This window comes from Sinohyriopsis cumingii, chromosome 5 (assembly GCF_028554795.1).
Source record: "Sinohyriopsis cumingii isolate HCF-2022 chromosome 5, ASM2855479v2, whole genome shotgun sequence".
NCBI lineage: Eukaryota > Metazoa > Mollusca > Bivalvia > Unionida > Unionidae > Sinohyriopsis > Sinohyriopsis cumingii.
Window position 1 is genome coordinate 99,905,007 of NC_142965.1, and position 14,505 is coordinate 99,919,511.

The following is a 14,505-nucleotide window of genomic DNA, read 5'->3' on the forward strand; positions in this document are numbered from 1 at the left end:
TTAAGTACCATGCTATATCACATTTTTGCCATCGCAGTTTTATCACAAACTGATATGATCTTTAAAATTCCACACGTTTTCATGTTGTTGAACCAACTTAAGTTCTAACTGAACTTGTCAACCGCCAACCATCTTACGCTCATTTTCGATGCACTCGTAGTTGTCTTTATTTAATCGATATTTCTTACCTTAGTGCATGCGCCTCTTCTTGTTGACCATTACAAATTGATTCAGGATAGTCCCATTACACATTCCAGGTCTTTCGCATTGGTGAAGCGTCTTGTTAGTTTGAATCTTAAACAACGTAACAAGAAAGAGCGATAGCCAAAAAGTTTTGTATAGTTTACAATATTAATTTAGTTTCCTAAAATACAAAGTGAAGGAATTAAAAATAACTTAAATTATGTTGAATGAATTGCTAAATTCCTAAAAGTTCTATCAATTCCAATAGTTCCAAGTAATCCGAATATGTTCCAAAGGTATTCCAAACATGATGGCTGTATTATACTTATTTGGCAACAATAGAGAAAAATCACTATAAATTCAAACGTCTTTAAATTCAGGGTAATTCCCATACAGCTATTAATCCAAATGAACATGAATGTTTCACGATAATTCCGCACAGTTATTATATATGAAATAGTCTTGGATGAATGTTACAGCACTGCAATTTCAGCAAATGGGTAAAATTAAAAATAAATGAATCAAGTGGTATCGATGGTGTGCAGGTGGCGGCACGCATGCTTAGATCGCGGATGTGGCGGTGACGATAAAAAGGCGTGAGAAGTGAGATGAGATGTACTAAGTCATATCTGTATTCTTGGTCGATGATGTGGTAGGGTAAATATTTTCACGCTCCATTATCCTTAAATAACATTTGTTGCGCTCATACATGACATGTATAAAATCACACAAAATATAAACGCACATTAAATAGTTTCTTTTTTCATTTAGTATTATGTCGGCTTTTCTGAGTGTTATTGTATTGTGTTCGACGATTAAATTAACTCCTTTTTAGGGAGTCGAAGTAGCTCAGTTGGTAGAGCTCTAAGCTCATAATCCAAGGTTCACGGGTTCGATACTCGCCCACACCAGCTTGGGTTATCTGCCTCGGCGTGTCTTTGAAAGTGCTGCCGTTTCATCAGCATTATGTTGCTAGTAATGTGTCAAAAGTGCCATCACAACCAAATCAAGAAAGCGATAGGGTAAGCAATAGGAAAATTATTCTTTCACAGTTGGTGTCAATATATAGGGAGAGATGCACATATAAACAGGATGCAAGGATGACCAAGAAGATACCATACGGAAGCTGTTAAGAGTGTCCTTAACGAGATTAATGTTGAAAGTCAAGCGACCGCGGCTACTGACTACTTAAGGCAGGGATATTGGGCGCATGTAGAAGGAATGTAATTGAATTAGGAAGGTGGTTACTTATTGGCTAAATAGATATAGAGATAGAGGAAAGAAGCGTGAACTTATATAGGACTCGAAGGAAGTAACGTGTACCTTTTAAACAGGGCACAATGTTTGCCTACGTATATTTCTCAATACTCAATTAAAGATAAATCTTTTGATACAGAAATCTTAATCCAGTACATAGACGAAACGAGATGCATGTATACATTTCAGTAGCTAATTGGTAACTACGATAGGTACAATAGCTCCAGACATCGGATTCTAATACCAACTATTCGTTATGGAGAGAAGAACCGAGATTACACTATCTTATTAATAAGACAATAGAGTCAACACGACTGTACACGTAATCGATAAACTAATATAACTATGGCAAACATTTACATTCTTCGTATCTGAGAATCGGGGAAAATATCTTTATTGTAAGTTGATAATTACAATGAAATATTAACTTGTTGAAACACGTGAAAGCATAACTCTGTATATTGTAACAGTGTATGATGGCTTTCAATTACACTGGACAACAAATTTTTACAAAAGTCATGTTACTGAAATAAAATTTGTCAATTCTTATCAATTTTTATGTGCTGAACACGAATATGACAGTCAAATTGCAAAATTGGCTCTAGTTTTTTTGTAATCTGCAAGAAATTAATGTTTACATAACGAAATGCATTCCAATAGTAAAAGGTCAACTGTAATAGCCTACCTATAAAAAATCAAGTCATTGACTACATCTTAGATTTCTTCGCCTGTCTCTTGTACAGCTGTTCGGGAGCATCTCTGAGGAGTGTCCAGCAGTAGTCAGCCAGCATTGTAGTGGACCATTTTCCCTGGTATCTTTGTTCCATTGTTGCGATATCTTGATGAAAACGTTTGCCGTGTTCATCACTAACAATACCACAGTTGCTAGGAAAGAAATCCAAATGGGAATGAAGGAAGTGAATCTTTAGAGACATATTGCAGCCAAGTTTCTTATACTTCATCAACATGTCTTCTACTAGTTCCTTATAGTTTTCTGCCCTAACATTTCCGAGGAAGTTTGTAGAAACTAGGCGAAAAGCATTCCATGCTTGTTTCGCGTCACCTTCCAGCAAGTTGTTGAACCGGTCATCTTTGAAAAGCTCTCGAATCTGAGGACCCACAAAAACTCCCTCTTTAATCTTTGCTTCGCTGAGTCGAGGGAATTTTTCATGCAGGTATCGGAATGCTGGCAAAGTCCGGTCAATGGCTTTCACGAAGTTCTTCATCAAACCTAGTTTGATGTGAAGGGGTGGTAGCAAGATTTTCTGAGCCTCAACCAGAGCTGGGTGTTGGATATTCTTCTCTCCAATGGCTACATTCTGCCTGTGAGTCCATTCCTTCCTCATGTAGTGCATTTCCCTTGCTCTGCTATCCCACTCGCATAAGAAACACATGTATTTTGTATATCCTTGCTGCAGTCCCATTAAAAGGGCAACTACCTTCAAATCACCACAGAGGTGCCAGCTGTACTTGTTATACTCAATGGAATTCAGTAGCTGCCTTAAGTTATCATATGTCTCTTTCATGTGGACAGCATACGCTACTGGAATAGATGGAAGAATGTTTCCATTGTGCAAAAGCACAGCCTTGAGACTCAGTTTCGAAGAGTCCACAAATAGTCTCCATTCTTGTGGGTCATGAGTGATTTTTAAAGCATTCATGAGGCCCTCAATATCGGAACAGAATATCAGATTACTTTCCTTTCTGAAGAAAGGCTCCAATTGCTGGTGGCGCTTTCGATATGCAGTAATTGTGACATCTTCTTCTAGAAGATTCCATTGTTGGAGTCTTGATCCTAGCAATTCTGCCTTGTTCTTTGATAAGTCCAAATCACGAATCAGGTCATTTAGTTCTTCCTGTGTTATTCTGTGTGGGGTTGATGATGCACCACAGTGAAAATCTGGATCACTGCATGCTGATGGACCAGGAGAAGAACAGGTCGACTCACCTTTGTCTTCGTCAGATGAATCAAGAGAATATTCTGCTGGAGGTTCTGGAATAGGAAGTCCCTCACCATGTGGAACTGGTCTCAATGCAGACGGAATGTTTGGGTAGACTATTCTCGACTTCTTTCGCTTCGTTATTCCGCCGGAAAGAGGAGGAACCAAGCAGAAGTAACAGTCATTTAGGTGGTTGCTTGGCTCTCTCCACACCATTGGGACTGCAAACGGCATTGATGACCTTTTGCAATTCAACCACTGTGAAAGCTGTGTTGTACATGTAGCACAGCATATATGCGGAGCCCAAGGCTTGTCTTGGTCACCAACCTTGCATCCGAAGTAAAGATGATATGCCTTCTTCACTTGAGAATTGATACTTTTCTTCTGGTTGGCAAATGTCACTTCCCCACAAATATAGCAAAAATTGTCCGCGGTATTAACACACTTTCGAGGCATTACTGTTCTTTATTGTACGTAAATGGATAAAATAATAAGTTTTATGTAACAGTAGCTTGAACTGTCTCGCACAACGTCTAAAATATTTTAAATGCTGAACCTATCTGATTGGGCTTTATATAGTACACTGCTTACGTCAGCTTCAGCAGCCGCCTGGCATTAGTATAATAGGCCTACACATGCATAGTACACTGCTGACGTCACCTTACTTCAGCAGCCGCATGGCATTAGTATTGCATTGCATCAGAAAATGATGCAATCAACTGTGGATGATGTGAGCATGATGGTATTATGCAATGTTACATCATTATTCCAGATGTTGCTGCAGTCCTACTGGAGAAATTTACACAGTGAAACATAGAAAATGAGGTATATGAATATCTTCAAAACGAGAGCCAATACAAATTTTTCACGGTTATATTCGTGTTCGGCACACCAAAATACTACAGATTAGGGTCTTTTCAAGTCAGTAATGATTTCACTGTTGACCAGTGTTAGCTGTGATTATTATTTGAGATTAATTTGTGGTCTCAACTGCTGACTCCAATAATCGAGTATTGAACGAATGAAATATCAGAGTCAAGACATCTGACGGACATGTACGTAGTAGTAGTGTAAAATAGGAAAGGGAGACAGTGGGTTTGTATATATTTAGGCTAGTAGAAAAAATATTGAGTCAGGAGATGTTTTGGATGCTGTGTAAGGCATGCGACATATAAATAGTTATGTATATATGTTTAAGGGGATGATGTCATCAAGAAGTGTCGCTTGAAGAGTCACTGAAACTTACCCTGACACTAGATTGGAGGTAACGTCATGTTGGTACATAGTACCTTCATATCACATTATGATGTTACATCCGATCACGTGTCAACGTACATTTTAATGTTGTGCTGCACTGGACAATATATACAACTCGTTTTAACGAATATTACAACCTATGTACTTGGTAGTTATCTGCAAAATACACTTTTGATAATAAAATATTTATTTAAAACGAAGAAACAAAAAGTTATAGATATTTTTATATTGCTAAGCTAGTACATAGACACTTATAACATAATATTCTATAAGTTTCTTTTGAAAACAATTGTTAGGAAATCCAGTCTATTTTTAAAGCAGGATCGGCAGAGCAAAGTCCGTATTGGGTAATCAATATTCAGTATTCATTATTGGCAATGAAACGTCAGACATTTAATCAATACACGTATTATTTCATAAAGTATCTAACATCAAAATACGTCATATAATAAGCCCCCCCCCCCAGTACTCATTAATATCCAGCTATGCTCTTTAACAAAAAAGAACTTCATATTGCATATCTGGTTACAATGGTTACGAATTTTAACTCATTCACCTACATGCATGAAAGTGTATACGGTAATATAACTCAAAAACTAACTTGCATAAATGTTTACACGGTAATATAACTCATACACAGACTTGCATAACAAGTCTACACGACAATATAACTCATACACCAACTAGTATAAAAAGTATATACGGTAATATAACTCGTACACAAGCTTGCATAACAAGTCTACACGGCAATATAACTCATACATCAACTAGTATAAAAAGTATATACGGTAATATAACTCATACACAAACTGGCATACAAAGTCTATACGGCAATATAACTCATACACCAACTAGTATAAGAAGTATATACGGTAATATAACTCATACACACACTGGCATGCAAAGTATATACGGTGATATAACTCAGACACGAACTAGGTTAAAACGTATATACGGTAATATAACTCGTACACCAACTGGCATAAAATGTATGTATGGTAATACATATTTGAACTGATTCGACGTTAGCCAGTTTAAAGATAACCAAATAAGTGCAATGACCTCTCTAATTTTGAACGATATCGTTTGTCACCCGAATTAATGTTCAAATGATCATTATCAACTAAATTTGTCAAGTTCTATTTGTGATATGTGGCAAATAGTTACAGATTACTCTCAATAACCTGCAAGGATTTCGCTCATAATCAAACTCGACCGAAAGTCTAAAATAATAGAAACATATACTATTGGATATATAAAGCCAGGAGATCAGAGTTTTACTCTTGAAAAGTCATTATTGGTTAGTTGGAGTTTAAACTCAGTCTCAAACTCAAGATCAGAGTGGTGTGATCTTTATTCGAGGTTATCCAAATTACGAACATTTTCCTTACTCAAAAACTGGTTACACATTTATACGAGAAAATATATAATAAAAACCTCACTAGTCTCCGTCACTAACATGCGGAATCGTTTAGCATTTATATAGTGGCTCTTTTGTCATCATATCCCAACATTCAGTCGAAGTATTTGCATAATTCGGAGATGATCAGACAAGAAAACCAGCAGAGATAAATCGCTATTACCTCCTTGTCTTTTGGTGTGCTACATCGTGTCTGCAATACATTCCTTACAAAAATATTTAGATGCAAATATTTGCAAAAAGGATGGGGCGCATCAAAGATAATAAATTAAACAGTGTCTATTTCAGTGGATTGTTTTTCTTTTGAGCGGCACTGATTTATTTTCAATTTTTTCATCAATTGTTTAAGTTGGCTGAGATTGACAGCAAACGCAGGAAAGACCAAAGGAATCCAAAAGCATGTTAACTAGGATGGTTAAATTTAATTTTGGTTCTTATGACTGTGATTACTTGTCTTCAGAAATATAGAAGATAAATAGTTTAAAGGGATACCGACCCTTACCAATATAAATACTTTAATATAATTTTCCCTATTTTTCCTTGATTCATATAGGCCCATTTACTTTATTTGTTCCAACCAATGAAGCCGTCTCGAAGTTACCTAAATTGTACATCACCGAGAAGGAGCTTGTACAGTACCACGTTATCATGGGTAAAGTCTTGTCCAATCAGCTTAAAAACGAAGAACTAATATCAACACTACTGAAAACCAATGACACTTCTCTGAACATTCGGTTCAATCTCTACAAAGGAGATAAGGTAGGTAATTACAGTGTAATTTTATGTTTAATTCCATGATTATTGACAGAGGAAAGTCACTAAGATTCTCTCTAACTTGTACTTAAAACCATGCAAGTTTAAGAAAAAATTTTGTTTTTGTTATATATCTAACAGACGCCCTTCTGGGTCATGTTCTGGTGATTGTCGACCAATAAGTTTGCCTTTTGCAAAATCCCCTAAATCGATTTGCTTTCGGGAAACATTCAGTATGTGTTGTAACTAAACGTAAATCTCCAAGGAGAAAAAAATGACAAATCATAAAACTGCTTTATCGGACCGTCCTATCGGGCGATGAATCATATGATCCCAGATGTGTTTCTTGTCATTTTACCACACGATAATATAGTGTGGAGATCTGATGTCTTGTAATCCACAGATTTGTGATGACCACTTTCGTATGACGCAAAGTTGCATTTTGATGGTACATGCAGTAATGACAACTGTATTATTAAAATAACGACCAAGTATGCATACTGGTTATAGAGAGCAATAAATAAAACAATTAATAAAAAGAAAACAAAACAAAACATTAAATGAATGGGATTGGAACATAGAAACAGGTATGCACTGCAAACTCGCTGACTATCTCCTACAATCTGCTCCCGAAAGTTTGTTTCAAATGGAATCGCAAATTATATCTAGTGCTGCAAACAGTCTAAATAACAGTTACAGAAAGTTCCTCTTACACGGGCTGTACTATTTAATAATTCCATACCATTCTTTAATCAATTAAGGAAAACAGTATTCGTTCAGTATACATACATACATACATACATACAGCATATATATATATATATATATATATATATATATATATATATATATATATATATATATATATATATATATATATATATATATATATATATATATTCAATACGTCCTGTTAAAACTGCTGCCATGGTTTTGCATAATTTCTGCTTACAGAGATGAGCAGGGACAGACTGATTTAACACCTGGTTTTGACTGATACTGAATACACATGTAAGGAACGATATTAGTTTCTGCAGCCGAGAACCAACGAAGAGCTTGGTCTAAATGATAAATAAAAAATAAACTTCCCAGTTGTCAATAATTACAGTTACAAATGTTTTTGCGACAGTCTTTGCCAATGTAAGTTGTTCGCTCATCGACTATTTACGTGAAATTATTATTATTGTTGTTGTTGTTATTATTATTATTATTATTATTACACTCTTCAGCTATTAACGGCGGAAGGAAGCAGCGTCACAGTTCCAGATAAAATGGCGGAAAATGGGGTTGTACACGTGGTAGACAGAGTTCTATACCCAGTTCCCTTGACGAACCTCCCTGTGCTGATTGCAATGCTTAAGTCAACATCTACAATGATGTCTGCCCTGAGCTTAGTTGATCTTGTGGATTACTTATTGGGTAAAGAACTGAGCAATTCAATTATGTTTTTCACCTATCCATCACACATTCAGATTTACGGTGTTTCCTTATTTATAAAATTCTCTTATTTTACTCTGTTATGTAGGTGCTATAGCCAAATAATGAAAGCCAGTTGTAAAATAGACGAAGGTACCTCCTTATACTCGTGTGGCTGTTTGTACCTCGATCGAATCTATACTTTTGGGGTTTGTGACGAGTTGAAATTGTGAAGAAAGGAACTGAATGAGACTAAGGACACTTCTTGCTCTCAAATATAAGTTGATTGTATTTTCAATGTCAAAATGCAACAAACTCTCACTTCCCCCAACAACAACCCCCAAACAACAAAACAAAAAAAAAATAACCTCCCAAAATAATAATAATACAAGTCTCTCGTTGTCAGTACCATCTTTAACTTAGGCCTATATTTGCCGTGGTTTTCAGCAGTGATAGTACAAACAATTAAACAAACAAAAACTGTTGGCTTTGTGATTTTGGCAGCAAAAATGGATAAAAACCTTCATAGTTCATAAATGGTGGTTGTGGTGGTGGTGGGGGGGGGGGGCGGGGTCACTGTTGCGAAAATGCAGCTTGAAAGGGGAACTAGTAAAGGTAGATAATTATCCGCTTGTTTTCATCCTTTAAAAACCTAAATAGAAGGTTGTGTAGAATTCTGTGTCGATGAAATATTGTCAAAATCTGCGTTTGATATACTGTGTTATATATTCTGTATGTTGACTCTCCAAGTGCATCTGCTTTTTTGTTTATCAAAGAAAAATTTCAGATAGCTTTTCATGAAATAGTATAAAATGTCTGACAAAAGATGGAGTGTTACTTTTGGGTGGACATGTAGCTCAGTGGTTAGCGTCCGGATATCCTACACAGGAATACCAGATTCGATCCACATACCAGTTTAGGTCATCTGCCGTCTTGTTTTGTTAGGCAAGACACTTGATACTTTAATCTCATTGTCCAACGAAACCAAATGTAAGCCATGAATAAGTTATAAATGACAACTATCTATAATTTATGGTCCCTCCAGTGTCCTTTATAGACTGTTTTCGTTGTAATTCGACATGTCTTTTTTTCTGCTTCAGGAGGACCATTCACATTGTTTGCACCAACAAATGATGCCTTCTTAAAGTTGCCCCCAGATGAGCTTAATAAATTACTGGCAAATCACACAGCTCTCACTGGTAAGAACATATTTCTGTATCAGTGCCAACAATATGGTTTTGTTTTTGTCGTATTTGGCTAAGCTGAGTATTTTTTTTCACAGCCAGCCAGAAGGATGGGGTTTAGTCACAAACTTTTTTAGGGTATGGGCTTTGCGTCACTTTGCGAAATTTAAGCAGAAAGAAATCATAAGTTTCAGGAGTTTCTAAAAACTGACAAACATATACGTGTTTCACTTTCATTCTTTGTTTGCTAAAACAGTCGATACAGAATTATAAATTCTTTATTTGCGGTATGAAATTGTCGCTACAGATTTATAACATTCTTCTATTTGTGCAAATATGGTTACTATAGATTTGTAACTTCCGTAGCTTCTTCACGAGTTAGCCCGGGATATGTTTTACTCTTGTGAGAAATTTTACAGGGAAGTTCATATCTTTGGAGATTTTATAACACAAAGACTCTTAAAAAGCTTTCTAAATTTCCTCCTCAAAATTCAAGGACACATCTAAGGTAAGATTTGTGTGTATATGTGTGATTTGGATTTTTAACGTAGCTTTAACAATTTTTCAGTTATATCACTATGATGTCTGCAGTGTAGCAGTTTATATTGATGTCTAGCATTGGGGGGCATCATGCCGCAGACATGTAGCATGATGTCCCACCCAGTCACATTATCCGGACACCAGGCCGACCAGTCCTAACATTAACCTCTTGTTAAACGGGGGGAGTGATTGTCCCTCCGTATTTGGTTTTCGTTATCTAGGGGTTGACCGCCCTCGATGTTATTGCCCGGTTCGAGTAAATATAAATATAAGTGGTGAAACTTATAGGTGAGATAGATAGAGATCTGAGCAGGTATATAGAACAAACCAACACGAGCCCCCGTACATGTAAACAAACAATTTAATCAATTGCATACAAACACTGTGAAAATTCATTACATCAGGAATATACTCTGCTTTTAGAAATTTAAACTTCCACCGAAATACAAAGAAAACGCAAATAGATTTAAATAAAATAGCCGATCTGTTTACTGATAGATTTAGTTCATCATAGGATCAAGTGAACAATCGAAGTCAACGTCTTGTACGATTTCATAACCTGCTCGTCCTCAGTTTGGCTTGCTCCCTCTGTAGCTGTTCAGACTCTCGGATCTCAGGATGATACTTTCTACCATCCGTCTCAGGATATTCTCAGAATACGTCTTCAGAAATTAATACGTCGCAGGATTGCGTCACAGGATAATACGTCTCATACGTCTCATACGTCCCATACGTCTCATACGTCTCAGGAGCTATTTTCTCCCTTTTAAATAAATATAAATAGAGACAACCTAAATTTCCCGTTATTTATGAAACAGTTAATTCTTCATTATTCTCCCTCGTTATCAGATTTTACTATCAGTGCTTGACAGATGCTAAGACTATCAATCGACTCCACCTGTCCTATAATGACCCTAGTTAGTCAAATGGCTAATTCGTTACGCCTTGACCTTACACATTAACACATACGCGAGGCCTGGGGTTCTGAGCCAGCCTCAATGTGCACAGCGAATAAATAGGATACATCACATCAATCAATTACTAGATCATTTCCGTCAATACACACTTATTCTTAATCATACGTGAAATCTTCTAAATTCGGCGAATTCACACGGATTCTTGTAATCATATTAATTAATGTAATGCATTAAATTCTTAGAACATAATTCCTATGTAAACAAGACAACAAATTCAAACAGTTCGTCAAACTTATCTAAAGAAGATTAATGTACAACTTCCTATGCATAAACTCAACACAGTTATACTTCATAAAGCAAATTATTACACGAATGGTAGAAAAAAGGTTCATGCAGATACAAGTAAATAACTTCAGCAAAGCATTATATGTGTCATCAACAAATTACATGGAATTGTCACACTACCTTTGCTTTCAACGTTCCTTCCTCTAATCGGCAAATTAGTTCGTCGGTTCCTTTCGACAATAGTCCCCTTTTTTGGACAACAGTTGTTTTAAGGAAATTTCTTGCAAATTCCCGGAGTCCTACTTTTTGGGTCTCCTCTTGCAGGAAAAGCTTAGACTGATTAAAATTCGATGCGGGCGATATTAAAACCTATGAAATTTTGTGTTGGAACACGCCCTCTCATTTAACGTAACCAATCAGAATCAAATATCTCTGCTGCCTTTTTCCAGAGGCGCCAAAGTCAGGGTCAGCTTGACCTGGTAGTTTGAGTAACAGAGTTTCTGCGATCTCTCAATTGTGACAACTTTACCAAGAAAATGAAGTTTTCCTTGTCCCAAATTGTCCGCCTGGTTGCTGTATAAACAAATGTTTAATTAGGAACGAAATTCTCCCTCTAAAAGACATTACCGTACACGGTAGAATGGCGATATGATACACGCTTGTCTCCATAAATCTAATTAATGGTTCTCTGGTCTCAACTAATGTATTCTTGTTAGATCGACATAAAATTTGCCACTTCACACCTCTTAATGCTGAGCGCCAAGCGAGGCAGCTGTTAGTATCATTTTTGTAAGTCATTGATCTGACTCGGCGGGGAATCGAACCCACGACCTCCCGCATCCTAAGGTAAGATGCAAGATCCCAAATTGAATGAATGATCTAGACATAACTGTATAAATATATCACTGTTCTACAAATTTATCAAAATATATACATACCTTGCATGTGTGAGCTTATCAGGTGATGACTGTGAATCAGTTCATACGCACATCGAAGCATGTGAATGGTTAGAACAATTGAAGATAGGTATTTGGGGCTAGTAAATAATAGTCCGCAGAGTGAACTGTTTACTTCTTGAACAGGTAGTGCATATTACCAGTACTAACAAGAGTTATCAAACCTATTTGGACAACTGGAATCACATGCTTCACGTAGATATTGTTACAAGCAAGGGGAATTTGCTTGACCGAGCGGTGTCACACCCTGGCGCGATTCCGCTAGAAGTCATAAGTTTACCCAAATTTCCAAAGACTTCCATAAAACTTCAGTTGTAAATTAGAAAGCCCGTCGTGTCCATTCTATTCCTACCTTTTGCCCTAATCAATGCAAGACCACAGATCTCACAACTTTCCAAATACCTATCAACCGTACATCTGCATGGTTTCTCTTCATCAACTTTCCGTACCCTCAGCGGTTCACGCTGTAGAAACTATACAACTATCCCCTCTTCAGGAAACTGTTTTTACTACGCCACCTTAGGTCAGTCAATTCATAGTTTCAAGGCACATTTCGCCTGTAAAACTGCATCACATTTGCCACCATGGAGACATAAACGGTATTTGCCAAGTCCCTTCTTGTTTATTCCATTGTGTAATTTTCCGGTCTCCTAACGTAAATACTGCCACTGCAGCCACACCACCAATGTACACCAATAGGGACTATGGAACAACAGTGACAATGATACGACTTCGACATGAAGTCACCAAAAGTGAACCATGGCATCGTGGAAACTCACTAACGCTTCACTCAGTGACGTTTGCTTCCAGCAATTGGCTGATTATTTCGGGCTAAGGAATATTTCCACTGCACCGAGTTCCAATAACCAAACAATGAATCACACAGATCTAAGAATTCTTTAAAACGGGGCGCTATAACTAAACACGCATATTCCATATTTATTACAATATATAAGCAAACAAAAAAATACATTAAAATGTACGGAGATGATTTTAAGGAGTATGGGATCTTCTTTGGTGAAGAAAAGTTATGGTCTGTTTTTGAAATCCGCCAATGCGCTATAATGAGAATTACGCTGAATTGATTATCATTAATGACGTGTGGCTTGAATATGATATATTAAAATTGATCCACAACCAAACTATTAGATCATAATCACGTATAATATATTGATGGGTGTTGTTGCTCAAGTAGTGATGCTTCAGGCATTCCGAGAATGGTTGAGATATGAGCAAAAACTGTAACAGTGGTGCAGTATGAATACAGAGGTCGAATAATTTAATCAGAATAAATGATATGGAAACAAAGAATGGCAGTTGCAGTTAATCGGTATTAAAGTTGGATCAACTGACACCAGATATAGGTCAAACGGAAATGAAGACAGCACAGTCTTAAGAACAGCGAGCTCCAAATGGCATGTTACCCTTTTCGCATGTCATTAAAAGAGTTATAAAAAAAAAGATTGATACGATCTTCATCTTCAAAGCTTACAAAGCGTGAGCAGTAATTTGTTTTGGGTAATCTCCGCTACTCAATGGTTGCTCACGTCTGTAATGCATCATTACAGACTCTTGAAAGGTCTAATATTATATATGCTGTTCCACAAATCCATGATGGCAAAATGTTGATAATGAGCAAAGACTGTATTGTATGCAGTATGAACTGGTATAAGGGTAGAATTTTTCAAAGCTGGCCTTGTTGGCCTATCTGGACTATTTTTGAATCTTGGATATTTTCTCAATACAATGGGTCTAAGGCCATTTAGCTATAGGTATATGAGGAAGTTGAAATTTTGCATTCAAGACAAACCAAACCTTCATAGGATTAAAAAAAAACTTGTATTGTTCTAATGGATAGAGATTCAAAAATATTGATAATTGGTTAGTTGAAATTTACGTTCGAGAAAATCAAACAAACGTTTTCTATCAGGGCTAGAAATTAAAATAATACTATTGTGTTAACAAATCAATTTTTTTTATAAAGTAAAAATAAAAATAAAAAAGAAACCTTTATGCAAATGTATTGATTCTTGAGGATATGATTAGGAGCATCATATAAACAATAATGGAAGTATTAATGTGGGACACTATAGGAACAATGGGGACTTAATGTTAAAAATGGGTTGGTTGGTTGTTGTGGGGTTTAACGCCATTTTTCAGCACACGATAGGCCATATATGGCGGCCAGTATTAATGGTGGAGGAAGAACCCGGGAAAACCCCGGAAAGAACCACCGACCCACGAGAAGCTACTGGCATGCTTTCTCACATATCTACATTGGCTGAATCTGAGACTCGAACCGGCGCAGACAGAGGTGAGATGGCAGTGATCCGTAACGGCGAACGCTTTAGACCACTCGGCCACTCGGGGCCCCGTTAAAAATGGGTATATCCACTA

The 14,505-nt window shown here is 36.7% G+C and overlaps 1 protein-coding gene across 1 annotated transcript in view; it reads left to right on the forward strand.

Annotated features, from left to right (window-relative positions):
- LOC149799868 (transforming growth factor-beta-induced protein ig-h3-like) overlaps positions 1–14,505 on the forward strand; it is a 35,937-nt gene that overhangs the window by 5,820 nt on the left and 15,612 nt on the right. The window contains exons 2-4 of the mRNA XM_089959308.1: positions 6,611–6,816; positions 8,040–8,229; positions 9,327–9,425. Coding sequence (XP_089815434.1) covers positions 6,611–6,816; positions 8,040–8,229; positions 9,327–9,425 — 495 coding nt within the window. The remainder of the gene's footprint in view (positions 1–6,610; positions 6,817–8,039; positions 8,230–9,326; positions 9,426–14,505) is intronic.